General features: G+C 38.5%; 1 protein-coding gene across 1 annotated transcript in view; it reads right to left on the bottom strand.

The window, feature by feature from the left end:
* Window positions 1-15,448: 15,448 nt before the first annotated feature.
* The window catches only part of C2H1orf21 (chromosome 2 C1orf21 homolog), a 266,665-nt gene continuing 261,674 nt past the window's right edge, over window positions 15,449-20,439 (bottom strand). Inside the window, exon 6 of the mRNA XM_074222220.1 lies at window positions 15,449-20,437. Coding sequence (XP_074078321.1) covers window positions 20,399-20,437 — 39 coding nt within the window. The 3' untranslated portion in view covers window positions 15,449-20,398. The remainder of the gene's footprint in view (window positions 20,438-20,439) is intronic.

The following is a 20,439-nucleotide window of genomic DNA, read 5'->3' as shown; positions in this document are numbered from 1 at the left end:
CACCCCTACCCTCCACAGAAGAGAGTCTTTACATTGTTTCCATGCTATACATTGTTCTAAGTTGAATGAGTTGAGAGAGAAATCATATCCTTAAGAAAAAAAATAAAATATAAGAGATAGCAAAATTATATAATAAAATTATGTTTTTTTTTTAATTAAAGGTAATAGCCTTTGGTCTTTGTTCAAACTCCACAATTCTTTCTCTGGATACAGATGGTATCCTCCTTTGCAGACAGCCCCAAATTGTTCCTGACTATTGCACTGATGGAACGTGTGAGTCCATCAAGGTTGTTCATTGCCCCCATGTTGCTGCTATGGTATACAATGTTTTTCTGGTTCTGCTCATCTTGCTCAGCATCAATTCATTCAAATCCCTCCAGGCTTCCCTGAATTTCCATCCCTCCTGGTTTCTAATAGAAAAATAGTGTCCCATGACATACATATACCACAATTTGTTCAGCCATTCCCTAATTGATGGGCATTCATTCAATTTCCAATTCTTTGCTACCACAAACAGAGCTGCTATGAATATTTTTGTACAAGTGATGTTTTTACCCTTTTTCATCATCTCTTCAGGGTATAGACCCAGTAGTGAGATTGCTTGATCAAAGGGTATGCACATTTTTATTGCCCTTTGGAGTAATTCCAAATTGAACTCCAGATGAGTTCACAGCTCTACCAACAATGTATTAGTGTCCCAGGTTTCCTACATCTCTTCCAACAATGATCATTATCCTTTCTGGTCATATTAGCCAGTTTGAGAGGTGTGAGGTGGTACCTCAGAGAAGCTTTAATTTGTATTTCTCTAATAAATTGTGATTTAGAGCAATTTTTATTTTATTTTATTTTATAGGTTTTTTTTTTTGCAAAGCAGTGGGGTTAAGTGACTTGCCCAAGGCCACACAGCTAGGCAATTATTAAGTGTCTGAGGCTGGATTTGAACTCAGGTACTCCTGACTCCAGGGTCAGTGCTCTATCCACTGTGCCACCTAGCCACCCCTAGAGCAAAATTTCATATGACTATGGATCGCTTTGATTTACTCATCTCTAAATTGCCTCTGCATGTGGAATTTTTTCTTACTGGGAACAGGATCAGGGCTGTGGTCAGGCCTTTTCTCCTTCCCTCAAGGGCAGTTAGGTGGCACAGTGGATAGAGAACTTTGCCTTGGAGTCAAGAGAACCTGAGTTCAAATTCAGCCTCAGACCCTTGAGAGTTTCTAGCTGTGGCAAGTCACTTCACCCTGATTGCCTCACTTCTAGGGCTACCTCCAGTTGTTCTCATTCCTACCTGGCTACTGGTCCCAGATGGCTCCAGAGGAGCAAGTGAGGCTGTTGACTTGGCACAGCCCCCTCACTCAAATCCAATTCATGAACTTGTCATGGCATCACTTTCCCTGAAGTCATGGTCTTCTTCAAAAAAATGAAGGACAAATGACAGTATCTTCTTCAAAGAAGAATATTGGGTCAGGTTTATCTTTGTCTCCTAAAATATTCATACTAACAGGATGCATTTTTTGAAGTCCAAGGAGAAATTGACTTTGTAACATCTTAAGGGGGAAGATATACCTTCCTTTAGACTTGCTAGTTTAGGTCCTTTTCCCCAATAATTGTTAAGGGAAAGACTCTCACAAATAGTGAATAGTGAATAAATCCACTTGAGTCAATAAATATTTATTAAGAACCTATTGCCAGGTGCTACATAAAATAGAAGCAAAAGAGGGGGTGCATGTTCCACTTGGCTTGGGGGGGGGCAAGATGAATTCTTACAGTCAGGATGAGAGATGATCTGAAGAAGAGTATTTCTGAGTTGATTTTGTCTTTCAGAATGATGAGTCTCTAGAGATGAAGCAGTCTGGCAAATGATGATATCAAACTAAACAGCAAATGGAAACTGGAGAAGTTATACAGAATAGATTATACCAAAAAATATTGTTGTTGTTTGTTTGAAGAAAACCATGACATCAGGGAGGTGATGCCATGACAAGCACCTGAACTGAATCTGAGTGAGGTGGGAAGAGACGGGGAGGTCCTGTGCTAAGTCACCAGCCTCACTTTCTCCTCTGGAGTCATCTGGGACCAGTGGCCAGATAAGGATCAGGACTATTGGAGATGGCCCTGGATGTGTGGCAGTCAGGGTTAAGGGACTTGCCCAAGGTCATAGAGCTAGTAAGTGTCAAGTGTCCTCCAGACTTCAAGGCTGGTGCTCTATTCACTATAACACCTAGCTGCCCCATATGAATAAGCTCTTTAGTTGGAATCAAGATGAGATCTTACCTCTACCCAAATGAAGGTTCAATATTCCAAGACTGCTTTGAGTGAGGTAATTTAGAAATTAAGAACATGATGAAGAAACAATTTTCTTATGTCTTCATTTTCCAAAAGCCCCCCCCCCCCCTCTCCTGGATCTTTCTCTGTCTCTCACTTTCTTTCTTTCCAATTTTCTGTCTTTCTCTCTCAATCTCTCTGCATCTCTCTCCCTCCTTCCCTTTCTATGTCTTTGACTTTTTTCTTTCTATTCTCTGTCTCTGTTTCTCTGTCTCTGTCTCTCTGACTTTGTCTTTATCTTTGTCCCTGTCTGTCTCTGCCTCTATCTCTGTCTCTATATCTCTGTTTCTTCTCTCTCTTTCTCTGGCTCTATATTTCTGGCTCTCTATCTTTGTCTATGTTTTTCTCTTTCCTGGAATTTCTCTTTAAGAGTTTCCTCTATTGTTCTATTAGAAACCTGGAGGGATGGGAATTCAGAGAAGCCTGGAAGGATTTGCATGAACTGAAGCTGAGTGAGATAAGCAGAACCAGAAGAACATTACAATGTTCTTAACATAACAGCAACATGGGTTGATGATCGACCTTAATGAACTTGCTCATTCCATCAGTGCAATAATCAGGGACAATTTTAGGGTATCTGCAATGGAGAATACCATTTGTATCCAAAGAGAGAACTGTGGAGTTTAAACAAAGACCAAAGACTATTAACTTCAATTTTTTAAAAAAAGTTGTCTTATATACTGCATAATTTTGCTATCTCTTATATATTATTTTTTACTCAAGGATATGATTTTTCTCTTAACATTCAGTTTTGATCAATGTATAGCATGGAAACAATGTAAAGATGATCAAACTGTCTTCTGTGGAAGAGTGGAGGGAGGGAAGGGAGGGTGGGGGGAAATTGTAAAATTCAAAACATTACAAAAAGTGATAGGTAGAAACTACTATTGTATATAATTGGAAAACAAATGAAATGTTTAAATAAAAAAAGAGTTTCCACACAGTTCTCTCCTCTCTGGCACCAAATTCACTCCTCATGCAGGTACAGTGTTGCCTCCTCATTCTCTTCAGCAATTAGGAATCATGTCTCTTTAGGCAGAATGGGGTGGTCCTTAGCCAGTCACCTTGGGTGAGAGCTCGGGTGAGCACAATGATGCTTGTGTTGTGGTTATTACTTAGCTTGTAGAAGCAGAAAATTAGAAGTAATCATTTAAGCAGAAAGAAAAGAAGAACTCATTTCTATCCTTTTGATATTCATACCTGTCTCCCAGCCTACTCGACTTGGAGGTCTGATAAGTCAGTTTGACTTACTTCTGATTCTCCTTCCCACTTTTACCCCTTATGTCCCAACTTCTATGGTTCTCTTGTTTGGTCATATTTGCCTCTTTATGACCTCATTTGGGGTTTTCTTGGAAAAGAGACTGGAGTGGTTTGCCAATTCCTTCTTCAGCTCATTTTTACAGATGAGGAAACTGAGACAAACAGGGTTAAGGGACTTGCCTAGAGCCATGAAGTGTCTGAGATCATATCTGAACTCATAAAAATGAGTCTTCCTGCCTTGAGGCCCAGTGTTCTATCCACTGTACCACTTACCTGCTCTCCAAGGTTCTCTCTCAAGGAAAAGGAAAGAGAGCAAATGAACAAACTGGACAAAACTTTGAGCTATCTCAGGACTTACAGCAAAGTCTATTTAATGAGTCTCTAAAGGAGACCCAGTCACCTCCTTCTGTAGCTGGTCCTTCCTTAGTATATGTTGAAAAGTTTACCTTGAGGTGAGAAGATGCCAACCAACTTCTATCAGGAGGTAGGGTAGAATGAAGTGGGTAGAAGAATGGATAGTCTCACATTGTCTGATGTTCAGGATCCCAGGCAAGCATTGGCAGGGAGAAGCAGACCTGTTTCTTTTGACAGAGGAAGCTTTGGCCAGGGTCTTTTGACAGAGGAAGCTTTGGCCCAGGGTTTACCTCAACTGGAAACATGGGCTCTCTGCCTATGTACCAGCCTGCCAAGTTTGGCAGCTAATGTGGACTTCCTACTGAATTTACATAGGGGAAAAGATAACTTCCTGGGAAGTTATCAATTCCTTCCCTCCCTTCAAGCCCTGCTCTTACCATCACCTTGTGATTGATCAGAGAAGGTTTGTTCATTAAAAAACAGGGGTGTAGTGAGGAAGGGTCTCAGAGAATAAAACAGACCCTTGGAGAGAAGGGGTAGGGGGACTCTGTGATGGAGAAGAAAAGGTCTAGGGAAAATTTGTTTACCAATTGCCAGCCATGACCACATTGTACATACTTGAACATAGAAGGTACTGGGATGGTGAGATGAGAGGTTCAATTGCCTTGAGCACCTCATTGGCAAAGTAGCCAAGGGTGGCCACATGCCCAATCCTGCCCATGAGGTTACTAGGGGAAATGCTTCATTTCTCCTACTTGCCTCTCTAGACTTCATTAATAAGAGATGCCAGGGAGGGTGATGGAAATTGCATTCTCTTGTTAACTCAGGGACAGTTGAATTTTAATGAATCCTAGCTGTCATACTGACTCTTCTTTGAGGTCAGAAGACATTTTAAGATTTGAGTTGGAAGGGACTTCAGATGCTTTTGAGAAAATTTAATTTAATTTTTTTTTAGTTGATAAAAATTGACTCTACAATTTTCTTCCTAACCCACTGGAAAAGAATGAAGAATAAACTTTTAAATAAGTATGTATAATCAAACAAAACAAGTTTTAACTTTTTAATTGACCATGTCTGAAAAAAAGTAATGTCTCAGGGTGTATTCTGAGTCTATTACCACTCTATTAGGAGGAGTCTTCTGGAATAATGGTTGATTCACTGTGTTAATCAGAGTTCTTGAAAGTTGTCATATATATTATTGTCCTGGTTGTGCTAATATCACTCTGCATCAGTTCATATATGTCTTACTGGATTTTTCTGTAACTGTCCCTTTCACCAACATTTACAGCATTCATACACCATAATATGTTTTGCCATTTTCCAATTGATGGGAACCTTCCAGTTCTTTGCTGCCATGAAACATAGTTGCAATAAATATTTTTGTGCAAATGGAATAAAACATTTAATAAATGAAGAAACTGATATCTAGAGAGGTCAAGTCACTTGCAGGTGACATGGAGGTCACAGGAGCAGCAATTGCTCAAGCTGAGATGTGAACCCAGCTCCTCAGACTCCAAAGCCCAAACTCTACCCACTCTACCATACTACTTTTAGTTTTCCTGTCTGATCATACCAACAAGTAGGACTTCAGTAGAAAAGTAAGAGAAGAAAGCTATTAGATCACCTTTATTTCCACTTTCACTCCTCATAGGGTCACATAACTTTTGCTTGATTTATAGGAGCTTAATGGGGAAATGTCAGGACTCACGATGAGGATAGCATGAAAGACTATGGGAAAAGGGGCCTCTGAGGCTTCTAAGGTTTATTCTTGTACTGTATGGTATTTATCTTTTAAAATTCATAGAGGAGAGAAAAGTAGAGTGAGCTACCTTGCAAGTTACCTACCCAGAGTTCTGTTGATAGTGTTAAAGTGAAGACTGAAGGTTGGTCCTTTGATCCCGAGCCACTGCTTATTGCACTGGGGCCATTCAAATAGATGAGACCAAATGAAAGATGACCCCAGTATGTTTCAGGTTCTGAAACTCTGAGTTCTAGGAATATAAGAAAAAAAGAATGGAGGCCATTTAAAAGTAGCCAAAAGAGGAAAAAGGGAAAGCACTTGATATAATAATTGATATTGCTTTCATTCTTCAAAGTTTATAAAGTTCAGTACATCAACTCTATGAGGCATAATTTTACACTGGAAAGAGTACTGGATCTAGAATCACACGTCCTCTGTCCAAATCCTGTCTTTCATGCTAACTAACTACTTGTATGTCCTTAAGCAAATCACTTAGCTCCTCTAAACCTCAGCTTCCTTAGGTGTAAAATGGACCATGTGGCATCTGAGGTCCCTTCTGGGTCTAGGTCTATAGACTTTTGGGTAAGTCTGTGGTCTACATCTATGACTTTTTGGATAGCTCATGCCAGTATTATTACAAATAAAGAGGCCGCGAGATTGCATGACTCATTGGCAGTTGCTCCGCTAGTATCAGCCATATATGAATCTGGGTTTCACAAGAAAGGAAAGAAAGAGGGAGAGAAGGGAAAGGAGAAGGAGGACAAGACCTCATAGAAAAAATACACCACCAGTTAGAAAAGAAAGAGAAGAAGAGACTGTAAAAAAAGAAACAAGTCAGGTAAATTTTCAAAAATATTTAATAGAAAGTTCATTGTCAAAAATTACAACCAATATAAGACAATCATGTGTGTATATGTAAATAAATGTTTATATTTTCAGACTTTAAAAAAACCCACAAAGACTCATGAGACAACTAGGCCAGCCTAGCTAGTATTAGTAACCCAGCCGCCTGCGCCTGATAGTATTAGATTCAATGTTGATAAAGCATTTTGAAGATCGAGTAGAGCAAGGGGACAGTATTGGTGTCTTATCAAAGGAATATAGAGACTCTCTTTCTCTGGAAGTCTTGAGGAAAATGGTTAAAAGCAATTTTTTTCCAAAGGAGAAATATCACTGGTTCCATTTTGGTTTCTACCTGTTACAAAGACTAAGCTTTCTGTGTAGGCACTCCAAGGACTCTTTCCCTCATCATCCTCAACCTTAGGAGAATTCTCTTTCCTGAGCCCCTAAAAGCAATTATCGTTCCTACTTTAGGGAATTGTGATCTCCCTTTTTAACAGTTTTTATGTTATTTTAACTTATTAAATCTTTTCTTGCTACTTAATAGTTTCTCAACTCAACTGTTATTGTAAATTGTTTGAGGGCAGGGTCAAATCCTTGACTATATTGATTCCCTTTGGTCCTTAGCATTGTTGTTTTGGTTTGCAACTGTGATTTCATCAGTATAGAGAAATTCTGGTATAGGAACCCCCCCCCCCCCCAATATAGACCAACAACTCTTCTATCATTTAGTTTGAGAGAGTTGTCTGGGAACTGGAGAGGTTAAGTGACTTGTCTAAGTCATCTAGATAGTAAATTTCAAATTCAGAATTTCTAGAATTATCACCTTGACTCCAAATTCCACCCTTTATCCACTCAGTTTGCTTTTTAGCATATTAAAAAAGGAAGTGTTTGATAAATACTTGTGGGTTGGATTTAAATGGTTTTAAGTTCTATTTTGCTGAGATATCTGCTTCCCCCAAAATAAATTTCTTTCTAGTAGTACTTAACTGAAAATGTACTTCTTTTAACCCAAGTTTCTTTCTTATGTTCAGATGCACTCATTCTTAGGTGGAGGAATGGGAAACACTGTCATCAATCATTTACAAAGTCCAATCTTTTATTAAAAACAGATTTTTAAAACAGAAAAGAAAACAGGGGATGGAGTCAGGGTAAGAATTGGGACCTATGGGAAGGGTCAACATTGAGGAGATTAAAAGGAAAAGAGATAGGTAAAAGACATATTCTTGCCTGCCTTACACTCTTGTATATGGCTAGCTTTGGGAACAGATGATCTCTCAAGCTTTGTGTGTATTCAGTGTTGAAATGTTTTTGGTTTCTCGCATGACAATACTATTTCGGTAGGTCAGCAAAGCTCATCTCTTGGTCCAGTGGGACAGCAGGAACCAGGAGACTGAACTGGAAATTCTTCAGCAGAGATCAGGGCAGAGTGCTTGAGGACACAAGTTCTGGGGCTTCCAATACAGTCTGTGATGCAAACCAAGCTGAATCCAAGTGGGTGGGTGGGGACTCTGCAAAGATCAGCTCAAGGCAGGGGTAAAGTACAGGGCTGGTGAGCCAAGGAGTCAAATCCTTAATGTTGGAAGACTTGCCTTATTTTTATCAAGTCTACTGCAAACCTCCAAAGCTAACTCATTCCACCTGTCTTCTATCTTGCATAATTTCCTGGAAAAGAAGCTGGCTTATTGCCAATACTTTGATCTTTGATGCTTTGAATTACCTAAGGGGGAAAAATAAACCATTCTAGTTTTGGAACAGGCTCTGGATAAAAAAAAAACAAAAACACCCCAAAACCAACAATCCTAAAAGGAACCAGGAACTCTAGGCAGACACAGCTAGTTGCCCTTGTTCCCTATCATGAGAAGCTCATATATCCCATTTGATACAGTTGCTTTCCCAGTAGTTAGGAGAAATTTTCAGGATCCTATTCCTTTCCCTGACCAATACAGGTGAGAGAAGTCTGTTTTTTCTTTTTCAGTTCTTGTGTATTATCTTAGCTATTTGCTCTATCTTCCAATGGAGTATAAGCTTGGAAAGGCAAGGCAGTTCTATTTTTCTCTTTTCTGTGCAGAAGTATCCTATTATGGTGACTGTTCAGCAAATGTAGGCCACGGTAACTCTTGGGGTGATTGCTGCCTTGGGGTGATTACTTTACTCAGAGTCAGAAGTGTAATGGACTAACTGCATGCAAAGATTTGTCAGAAGAGACTTTCATTAATTTGAGAAAGTATGTAGAATAATGGGTATAATTCTTGCCATAACTTTTTTTTTTAAATGATAGGTTCTCCTTTTTTCTCCAGCTTTACTCTATTCTTTGGCTGGAATGTACGGAAGATTGTCAGGTTCCAAAGAGAAAAAAAGGATGGGTGGGTGGGAGGGAGGGAGGAATTCCTCATTCTGAACAGAGAGGCAGATTTTACCTCCTAGCTTCTTTCTCTCATTGGAGAAAGGTTCAAGGTCCTAATCTAAACAAAACTAATAAACATCCTTGAAGCCTAGACAATAAAGCTTAATAACTCATGGTTAACAATGAAGGCTGCTGTAATTATGTAAGGTGGGAGCTCTAGAAAGGGGGTCCTTTCTCTCATCTAACTGCAGTTCTGTTCAGGGAGTGAGAGAAATCTTGGGTTCACCTTTTAGGTGTTGGACAATGTAACCCAGATTTACAAGATCATGATCCATGCTGCTTCATTTTTCATTCTGGCCCTGGGATTGTTGAACCACAGGCCTTCAAAACCTGGATAGTCAAGCAAGCAACATTTTTTTTATCTCCCTAATAAAGAGATGAATTCCTATCAGCTACATTTACCTCTGCAGGTGATATAAGACAGAAAGTACTCCAAATAGGAAGCAGAGGGTCCAGATGGGAAGAATGTGCTGAATGGTTTAATTTGCTGGATTGTCAGTGACAGACAAACCTAGTATCTGGATCTATTAGATAAAAGGGCCCTAAGCACATTTAGACCTGTCAGAAGTTTCAGCAGAAGAACCGAAATGAGGCAAGCAAAAGAACATGAATTCTGAGACTTTGAGGGAACTTTATGATGGTTATACATAGATATTGGAAGGGGTGGGGTGGGGTTGCTCCTCATTTCTTGGCTTCTCAGACTTCCTTTAAGATCCAGCTCAAATCTACCTTTTGTAAAAAGTTTTTCCTGGTTATCACTGTCTTCTCCCCTCCCCTACTATGATCCAGTAACTTTCTTCTGATCTGACCTTTCATTTGCGATATCTATATCTTTTTTTAAAAGTTATTTATTTTAAGGCAATAGCATTAAGTGACTTGCCCAAGGTCACACAGCTAGGTAATTATTAAGAGACCGAGGCCGGATTTTGAACTCACATCCTCCTGACTCCAAGGCTGCTGCTCTATCCACTGGGCTACTTAGCAGCCCCAGTAATATCTATATCTTGAATCTTATTTGTTCATTTTGTCTTCTCCCATTAGAATATAAGCTTCTTGAAGGCAGGTTCTGTATGCCCCAGTGCTTAGTGCTACATTGTATCTAGTAGTCTCTTAATGAATACTTGATAATTAGTTGATAAGAAGTGATGGACAGCTTTCTTTTTTAGGTAAATGTAGCTCGATTTACAAGTATGCAAGTCACATGAGACAGGAATGCCAGGGACAGAACAATTGATTTAGAAGGCAGCAGAATCGAGACAAAATCAGAACATCTCAATTTTAATCTGAGCTCGCCTATTCACATGCTGTGTGATCTTGGGCAGGTCACTTGATTTTTCTGATTCCACCTTTGTAGAACAAAAATGGACTTTAACTAGAGATATATTTGAGACCTTTATAAGTATATAAAGACAAAAATTAAATCTGAAAATCTTTAACAATATGATCTCTACTCCCTACTCCTTTTCTTTTTAAAAGGCAAATTATTCCATATTTAAAGTCCTACTACAATCATTGGCAGACTCAATCTGAGTAAAATTTGCTTCCTCATTTAGGTGAGTATACACCATATTTGGAATGGGAAGACTGGATTGATATCTCCTGAGACTCCTGACTTGCTTTAACACATTTGCTGTAATAAAACCAATCATCTGAATGGCCACTAGAGTCTAAGCCAATATTCTAGCAATCCAGGGATTGTTGTTGCTCTGCCATCTCTAGATCTAGGCAGGCTTAGCTTCAAGACTGGAGTAATTTTCAGTCTTATGCACTCAGAAGGCAAGTTAGGCTGAGCTTGGATGGGTTCCCCTACTGTTTTCATACCAGATACAACTCATTTCAGCATCAGTGGACAAGAAGGAGCACAAGTTCAGAGTCTGAGGTTCTGGATTTGAATCATAGTTTTGCATTTTATTATATGTGGGATCTTGGGAGTCACTTAGCTTCTTTGGTATTGGAGGAAATTGAAAAAACAGGGACTGTAAGGTTCCCTTCCAACTCTAAATCTTTGATCTAAGCTCAGGATCCAAGGCCCCAAATGCATTTCCCCCCCTTTGGGACAGGGATGTATAATAAGGTATGCAGCGGGACATGACAAAATAGGACCCCCCCCCAGAAAGGGATAAAATATGGGCTAAAGTAATTTCTCTGGCTTCACAGAGAAAAAGCTATATTTCAACTCATCTCCAAAAAACTCTGGCAGCTGCCATTCAAATAATTGCCTGGATCACTGAGAATACATACCATAGCTCTGAGCCAGCCTCATACTGAAAGTACTGTTTATTCTTGTGTCTCCATGGAAAGTGGGAGAGTCATTCTTTCAATCAAGAGAAGTTGTGAGAATGAGAGGATAACATCATAAGAACTGGAAGGGTCTACATAGAGTTTCCAATGCTTAAACTAGCCTAGAAATCCATAGGTCCAATACCATAAAGAAGGCAGGCCCTAATCCACAAAAAACTAGGGGCAGATAGGAATTTTAGTTAAACTTGGAAATGTAGCATCCAGCTACATTTCAATGACAGAGAATGTAGTGAAAGGCTAGTAGATTTGTAGAAATTTGGAGATTTCTTTGTAAGGCTGGCATTTTTTTTTTGCCTGAGAAGCAGCATGACATAGCTGATATACAGTTGATCTCTGTCTCTAATGCATATTGTTTGTGTGAACCTGTCCAAATCACTTAATTTCCCAGTGTTCTAGGTAACTCTGGTTCTAATCTGCATTGAAGGAAGGAATTTCCTCCCTTGAGGTGTTATCTACTCATCAGTGAAATCATAGGTCTATTCTCTAACTCTATTGGAGTCAACCAACTAAAGACAAAACAATATGTCTAAGAAAGGTAGGAAGATCAAATGCAATGCAAAGAAGTTTGTATTAGTTGTACTAGGCTCTAACTGCATCAGGGACTCATTTTTCTCCATGTGCTGAAAATTTTTTTATTTCTTGTTTTTAAACATTTATTAATTTTTTGAGCTCCAAATTTTCTTCCTACCATCCCTCCCTGATCCATTGAGAAGGCAAGCAATGTGATATCAATTATATATGTGAAATCATATAAAACACATTTCTTTGTTAACCATATTTAAAAAAAAGCAAGAAAAACAAAATGAAAAAATATGCTTCAATCTCATGTGCTGGAAAGATTCTAAAAGTCAATTGTCACAAAAATCCTATAAGCATATCATTCCTGGAATCTCAGCTCATCTGTTGGCCAGTGATGAATCTCCTCTGAAGCAGGAAATGAGTGTCAAACACACCCCTCAAGATGAAGATATGGTACCATGGCCAGAGATTCTAAAGAGAATAGAGTTCGAGAAGAATGGTTGGGTGTGGTGGTGAATGTCTACAATTCCTTCTACCTGAGAGAATTAGTAAGGCTGGTGAATCACTTGAGATTAGGAGTTGAAGTAGGGCTAGTTGCAGATTTAGTTTCCACACTAAATCCAGTACAATATGGTGAACCCTTGAGAACTGAGGGAGTGGGGGGTGGGGCAAGGAGGAGGGCAGGAGAGAACAGGCAGCCTAAATAGGAGCAAATCAGCAAGTTAAAATTTAGCAGATTAAGCAGAGGGCTCAAATTGTGAATGGCTACTCCACTTGCATCCTCAATGAGATAGGGAAAGAAAGAATGAAAAGAAAAGAGATAAAAGAAGAAAGGAAGGGGGGAGAGGAAGGAAGGAAAAAAACGGAGAAAGGAAGAAAGAAAGGTTTTTAAAAACAAAATCTTGACAATAAAATCACCTTTGATCGAAATGAGAAGATAAAAGGAGAGGCATCTAGCAAGACTGAAGTGTCTGCACAGGGAGGTCTTTGATAAACTTAGATTGGAAAAAAAAAAGAAAACATAAAAATAGAAGTGGAGGTATATACTTCCAATTATAAAAAATGGGAGACATATAGATAATTCAGGAAGAATTTAAGAATTTCAAGAAATTTAAGAATAAGAATCTAATGTTTCAGGAAGACTCCAACCCAGAATGGGCAAAGGCTTAGGGGGAAAAAGAGAGGGGCATTTAAAGCTATATTGAGCACCCCCCCAAAAAAACCCCAAATAGACCAAAAAAAACCCCAACCACATAATAAACTATGCAATGACAGAGAAGATAAAGACTAGTAAATTTGTAGATTTCTTTGCAAGGCTGAATTTTTTTTTCTTTTGCTTGTTACTAATAGATGTGAGAGGCAGCATGGCATGGTTGATAAGACAGTTGATCTCTGCTTCTAATGCATATTGGCTTTTTGAGGTGATATAGTATAAACTCACTGGAAAGAATAGTGAACTACTTAATTTTTATTTAACTTTAGTCTCCTTTAAGGAGAACAATCTGCATGGAAAAGATAAAACAAATATGTCTAGGAGGAAGCTGACAATGACAGTGTAGTAATTATTCCCCCCATCCCCCATCTTTATGTCTTTACCTAGGCTGTCCTTCATGCCTACAATGTAATTACTTGCATCATCATCTTAAAACTTCTAGTTTCCTTTAGAAACCAGCTCATGTGCCACTTCCTACAGGCCTTTCTTGATCCCACCTGCTACTGCCCCTTAGTATTTTTGTGTCATTTTAAAAATATATACTTCACACACACATGTATCCATATTATCTCTCCCCACAGAATAGAAAGACTAAAGGTATTTTTCTCCTGTATTTCCAGTTTCTAACATGGTATCCTGTACAAAGGAAAAACTGAAGAAATACTTGCTGACTGGTCTCTTGTCACTCTAAATGAGTTCAGTTCTTTTGACCTTGGAGAAATTATAACTAAAGATTCTAAAAGAATTGGTGTCATTTCTGGTCTGTCATTGGTGTTATTTGATGAATCATGAGACTAGCAATGGTACTAAGAGACTAAAGGTAGGCAAATGTTGCTCAGATTTTCTTTCTAGTCCTGATTTTTTTAAAGGGGTAGAAAATATATTTCGTAAATTACAGATGTTAACTTGTTACCCAGGAAAATTTGAAAATGATTTTTAAAATGATATATGACCATTTCCTTAGAAAGGAGAGTGGTGATCTCTGTGAACTAGCATTAGTTCATTAAGAACAAGTTCTGATAAAATGATCTCATTTCCTTTTTTTTGATTACATCACTAAACAGGGATAAATCTATATTTTAGTGAGGGATTTGACAGTATCTTTATGTTATCCTCACAGAAAAGATGATGCTATGGATTGTATTGATGATAGAAGTTAGGTAGATTTAAAAATGACTGAAAGGATTGGAACTAAAGAATGTTGATTAACAGAACAATTTTAACTTGAAGGAATGTCTCCAGCACTATCCTTATCCAGTTTTGTTCAGTAATGACACAAGGTATTCCTTATTAAATTTGTGGATGACATAAATTTGCAAGGCTAGATAAAATATTGAATGATAGACTCAGTCTAGAAAAAAGGCCAGTAAGTTAGGGTGGACTGAATCTTAAAATATGAAATGTAATCTTTTGCACTTAGGTTAAAAAAAATCAACTTCACAAATTCATAAGTTTGGTGAGATATGGTTAGGTGCTAATTCTTGTGAAAAAGACTCCAATGTTTTAAATGATCTGAAGACTACATGAATCAGCAATAAGATGTAGCTTCCAAAAAAAAGCTCAGGAAGTAAATGCTTAATGAATTGATGGGATCTTAGGTTATACCTTATCTAGGTTATACACAGTATCTAGAACAAAGTAGGCGGTAGTCTAACTGCCTGCACTTTGTGCAAAAGAGTAGCATATCAGACATACTCTTTTAGAGAAGAAAAAGGATCGTGAACATGATAGTTGGCTTCACATATCCGGAGGGTATTTGGAAAAGGAGCTAATTAGAACTATTCTGTGTGGTTCCAGAGGACAGAATGAGGATGAATGGATTAAAGTTATGAGGGAAGCAGATTTCAGCTCAAGAAATGAAAAATCCTGCTGACAATTACAGCCTTCTCACAGTGGAATGGGTTGTCTCATTAGGTGATGGGTTCTACATCATTAGGAATATTTCAGCAGTGGAAGGATGATGACTTAATGAGGATATTATAGGGAGGGTCTTGCTTGGCATCAGAGATTGGATAATAAAACCTTCAAGATTTTATGATTCTAAAATTAAAGTATGTTCATGAACCATTGGAAGACTCTGGATGGTGGATGCTACAGACAGGAAGAGGGAATTTTATAGTAATAGAAAAGGATTGAATTAAAAATCTTAAAAGTTTTGAGCTTAAGTTCCCTTTGATCAACACTAGTTTTTACATATGGCAAGTATATTCTAAAAAGAAGACAAGTTACTTCCTCTCTCCCCCCATGGCATTGTTTAGAATGGACCCCCAATACGAGATGAAATACTTGAAAAATACAAGGTAACTGGAGTCTCATTCCTAACTGAAGCTTTTTATGTTTCCAGAGACATACAAAATGGTGATTGCCAAAGTCAAGGAAGAGTAAAACTGATTCCAACTAGAAACATTTTATTCCAACCACTTTTTTTTCCCTTCTTGGAAAAACCCAAATCATTCACTGGCAAAAAGCAAATCATAGACTTCATTCATGAAATTCCAAAAGGTTTATTGCAGAGACGTTTGCAATGTGAAAGCCAACTGTTTCACACAAGTTTTAACACAGTAGCACTGGGGTACCAGTCATCTACTCACATGACATCATGAAACCAGAATTTTCAATGTCAAATCACCCTTTAGTCCAGCCCTGAACCATACAGAACCTCTTCCCAGACCAGGTCTCATTTTTCTCTTGAGGTTTTAGACAGCTTATAGAAAGCCTGATGTCTGAGGATATAAATAGACAACTGAAGATGCCTTGCGATCCCAAAATATGGATGGCACATTTGTGTAAACTAGTAACTAATGACAGTGGTGGCTAATTATTATTTTTGTACTGAGACCAATTATTTTCCCTCTGTGGAAAAAAATATCAAAAGACAGCTATTATTATTATTATGAGTTAGGGTTTTTCCTTTGACATTTCTTTCCCCTAAAACGCACTCATATTTAAGCCCTTTTTTGTAACGGTGGAGTAGAGGAGGTATATGGCTCAAATCTAAGTGGCAACCATTTCTAAATCAGCAACAAATGTTCGATGTAGGTGCCTTTTTATAGTTACCAAATGAATGGAAGGGACCTTAGAGGGCAGCTAATCTAATCTCCCTCATACTGGGGATGGAAACCCAGGGAGAAAATGGCGGATTTCTTGGGCCTGCTTGACTGCCCACTCCGGGTTCCTTCCACTACAACAGACAATAGCTCCTAGTTAATTTTCGAACCATCTTTTAAGAAAATTCTCTGTCATTCTCAACATGGGCCTTCTAATCAATATGACAACTCATGTTATTTGCAGAACAAATAACAATCATAAAAGGTCATTGGCATAATCATACTCTTTTCCCATAGACATCATGTTTTTAGAAGGTCTGACATTGGGGGATATGGATTAATTAGAGGGGACATTAGATCATCTCTGAAATGGGATGGTAGCAATAATGGACTTCCTGAAGTAGGTTCCTTAGAGACTATGCTTTCCGTTTTCCAGTGCCTTGACATATAGATAGCCATTTCTCATACAGTAATTTGCCTGTCTTTCCAACCTGGATGAAACCTCTACCTTTTTTTCATGACTTTGCAGGTGGAGTCTGAAACTGAATTTACTCCTTTGAATACAGCTTTAGGTTTCTGGCACAGAGGAAAGAATGACTGAGCTGGGTAGGGATCTTAAACTAAGTTTTCATTTTGTCTTCTTATCCCTAGTACCTGGAAGAATATGCATTTTGTAGGTGCTTACTGAATTGAACTGAGTGAGGTCACTGGATTATTTAGAGGATCCAGACTCAATCTCCCATCTTTAGCCATGCTGCATGTGGAAAGAAAACTATTTTTTTTTACAGGTTTTTGGTTGGTTGGTGATTGCTGCTGTTTCTGTGGACCTTACTTCTTTTCCTTAGACTTTAGGCCCTCTTGGATCCCAAAATAGACCCTAACAATCTACTCTTGTTCATAGCCTGGGTCTAAAAAAAACACTGATGCAAGTTTTCTTTAAAGGTCTTTGCCAGTCATGAGTACAAATGTATTCCATTATGACCACAGTCCTGGGTGATCCTGACTCCCTGCCAATGAAAAGAAGGCTACATCTATACACTCCTGATCTTTTATAACACCACCACTCCAAGCATATGAGGCATGTATAAAACCACCTTAAATCTTGTTGACAGCTGCACCACGCCTACTGGCAGCCCGGGAGCTGTACTTTGAATAGTACTCAACACAGCAAAAAAACCCCACTGAGGTATCCCTGTAGACTGTACCTCGGCTCTTCTCCCACCCTTCTCTAACCTCCACCTGATGGGCCTCTCCCTCTCTTCCCTTGAGGACTGCTGCATTATCAGACACTAGGGCTACACCCTTTCATAAATCAGCTTATTCTTTTCCTGCATCAGAAACACTGTCTGCCTAATCATAGGCTACACAGGAGAAAGAGTCAAAATATTTTTGTTTTAGATCCCTTCAAAAGGCTTTGAAAAATGAAGTACAACCACAAAGTCACTTGACAATTTTATGATTAGAACCAACAAATGGAAAACAGACAGTTTTGAATGTTGTTAACACAATGAGGCATTTCATGCCAACCAGCTCAACCACCCCATTCCCCCAGATCTGTTTCTAGATCTGCCAAATGTGACTGCAGATGAAATCACTTTTGCACATTAAAATCTCAATGTTATTTCAATGTTAAATATGGTAGCAGAGAGCACCTCCAGTGGGAAGCCATTGGGTCCATGAAAAGGACCCTTCTGGTTTCAGACAAATGCTTAAAGGTAGGGATCCTGAAGAACATTCTTCCTCATAGATGTGCAACATTTCAGAAGGCTTTTTAAACTGCTTTTATGAAAACTGAAGTGGGAATATCTTGTCTTTGGGGAGGAAGTGATTATTTGTTATGGAAGACATTGAAACACCAAGTTTAGGAGTCACATGGAAGACTTGGCTTAACCAACTTAATAATGGGATCAGAGATTTAGAGCTGGTAGCAATCACTGAAGTCATCTAGTCCAACCCCTGCATTTTTCAGACAAGGAAAGTGAATCCCTGAGAGGTTAAATGATCTCTCAAGGTCTAGAAGTAGAAAGGACAATGGAGCTTTAAACCTAGATTTTTTTCCCCCTTTTGTTTATGAATAATAGCAATGAAAGAGCCATGGAAAATGCCATTGCCATGATATCAGAATGTTTGATTCCAAAGCAACAGGTTTCTGAAGGGAGTGGTGGGGCTGGAAGGAATGGAATCAGGTACCCAAACTGTAATCAACCTTCAATACTCTAGAGGAAACTTTTAAAATTCCAAAACCAAGGACAAGGATATGGAAGATGAAGGAAGTAAAATAACTCTCAAAGTCTTGGAGACTTGAACTGATATTTTTCCTGTTTGGATAAGAATTAAAAAGCTAACAATTTGTTTTTCTCCTTAGTTATTTAACACTCACAACTGCTCCCCACATATTTGCTATGCTGACTTCAAAGAATTAAATGGTTTTTGTTTTTGATATCATTTAAGTTCATTTTCCTCATTCCTTTGACTAAAATCTTTTACCTTCAATTTCCCCTCATCCAAAACCAAGTAAAAGACATGCAGTTGGCACATGAATGAATGTTTGCCATCAATTATGTGAGGCCCATTCTGAAGTTCTATCTTTCCATTAAGAACGCATTTAGAGGGCAGCTAGGTGGCGCAGTGGACAGAGCACCAGCCTTGAAGTCAGGAGGACCTGAGTTCAAAGCTAACCTCAGACACTTAATAATTGCCTACCTGTGTGACCTTGGGCAAGTCACTTAACCCCACTGCCTTAAATTAAAAAATTAAAAAAATTAAAAAAAAGAACACATTTAGAGCCATGCTCTCTTCCCTGGCAAAAAATCTTTTTTATTCTCTCAAATATCTGAACCTCTAACATCACAGGGTGGCAGTGTTAATAAATTCACAAGTGCCCCCTTCAATTTCTCAATCTAAGACTGGGAAAGATGGAAAAATCTTTGTGATTGAACTTATGCCATGTGGACTATGTGAAAAAGCCCCAAAACCTCATGGCCAGTATGGCATGACATTGACCATGGTAACCTTTCCTTGTGAAAGTGATAAAGAGAGCCCTCATCAAAGCTATCAAACTCATTTAAAAAAATACAAAAGTTTTTTTCCCCCTTATGGTTACTATTTACTTGTGACAATATTTGTTAAAAATATTACCTCTGTCTTTGAGAAGAGATCATCCTCTTTGAATCATATGGAAAAATAAACTCTACAGAACACACAAACAACATTCCCCATCACTGCCCAGGTGCTTTTGATATGGCATCTTTAACAACCATAACCAATATAATGACCATTTCCCCCCCAGAAGGTCAAAACCTTGAAGTACAAACTAGTCCTTGAAGAAAAGAAAATAAGAAGGGGAAAGGTTCCTGTACCTGTTATAAGGGGAAAAAATAAGGAAATGGGATGCTTTATTTAGTGAAAAAAATAAAAGTAGCATGATGTTTTGGTGCTCTGCTAAAAAAGGAAGGGGGGTATATGCCTCCTCTCATTTGGCCTGGTAATACCTGGGAAAGGATAAATAGGAAGGGCAGGGAGGCAATTTAGCCTAACATTAATATTGCAACAGAAGTGCTTAACTTGCCTACCCGCGAAATACTTGGGAAAAAAACCCAAAACAAAACCTGGGCTGGATGAATGGTAGAAGACAAAGGTACATAAAAACAGTAAAATGTTTATTTCCTTAGAAAAAAAAAAGGGATTCGAAATGATTGTGATCACACTTCCATTTGCATCTGAGCAAAGCCAAAAACTGCAAGCTTAGTCCTTGATTAAGATACCTAGCAAGTGAGGCAAATTGCTGCTCCGGCATCACTTCCAGTATTCATGGGATAACATGCTTTTAATAGATAGTAGCTTCTCCATTTCTTCTTAGCGGAGAAACAAGGCTTGCCATAGCAACCATCCCCATCTCCCAAGCTCAAAATCGCCAGTAAGAAGCAATATTCTGGTCCATCTGGATGGACTGACAAACAGTTTTAAAGGGAGGGGGAGGGTGGGGAAAGGTATCAGAGAAGCTGGAACATTCTAGAAATGGAAGTTTGGTATTTGAGTTCATCACTATTTCATCTGATAGAAAATCAGCTGGGCAGCATCTGTAAGAATAACTGTGTCTGTAAGGTGAAATTTTAAGAATTTTGCTGCATACCTGGACACAAGAGGAGTGAAAAGTTGCAACAAGTTTTAACTAGCAGCAACAAAGTTTTAGAACAGTTCTTAGCAATATTCCTTTGCAAGTTCATTAAGAAACATTGTAAGTGAATGGGGTATACAATATGGAGACGATCTTCTTTTATTATGTAGTGCTGTTTTTGTGTGTGTGTTGTAGACGACCTTCCCAAAGATCTCAACTGGGTTGTAATCTATTTACACAGTAGTAATTCCTGTTTTGACTAGTAGAATTGGCACTATGTGATATCTTCTTCTTCTGAACAGTAATCACGACCCT

Source organism: Macrotis lagotis, chromosome 2, assembly GCF_037893015.1.
Source record: "Macrotis lagotis isolate mMagLag1 chromosome 2, bilby.v1.9.chrom.fasta, whole genome shotgun sequence".
In the NCBI taxonomy this organism is placed as follows: domain Eukaryota; kingdom Metazoa; phylum Chordata; class Mammalia; order Peramelemorphia; family Peramelidae; genus Macrotis; species Macrotis lagotis.
Note: the sequence above shows the minus strand (reverse complement) of the source record. Positions and strands in the feature narration are given on the sequence as shown.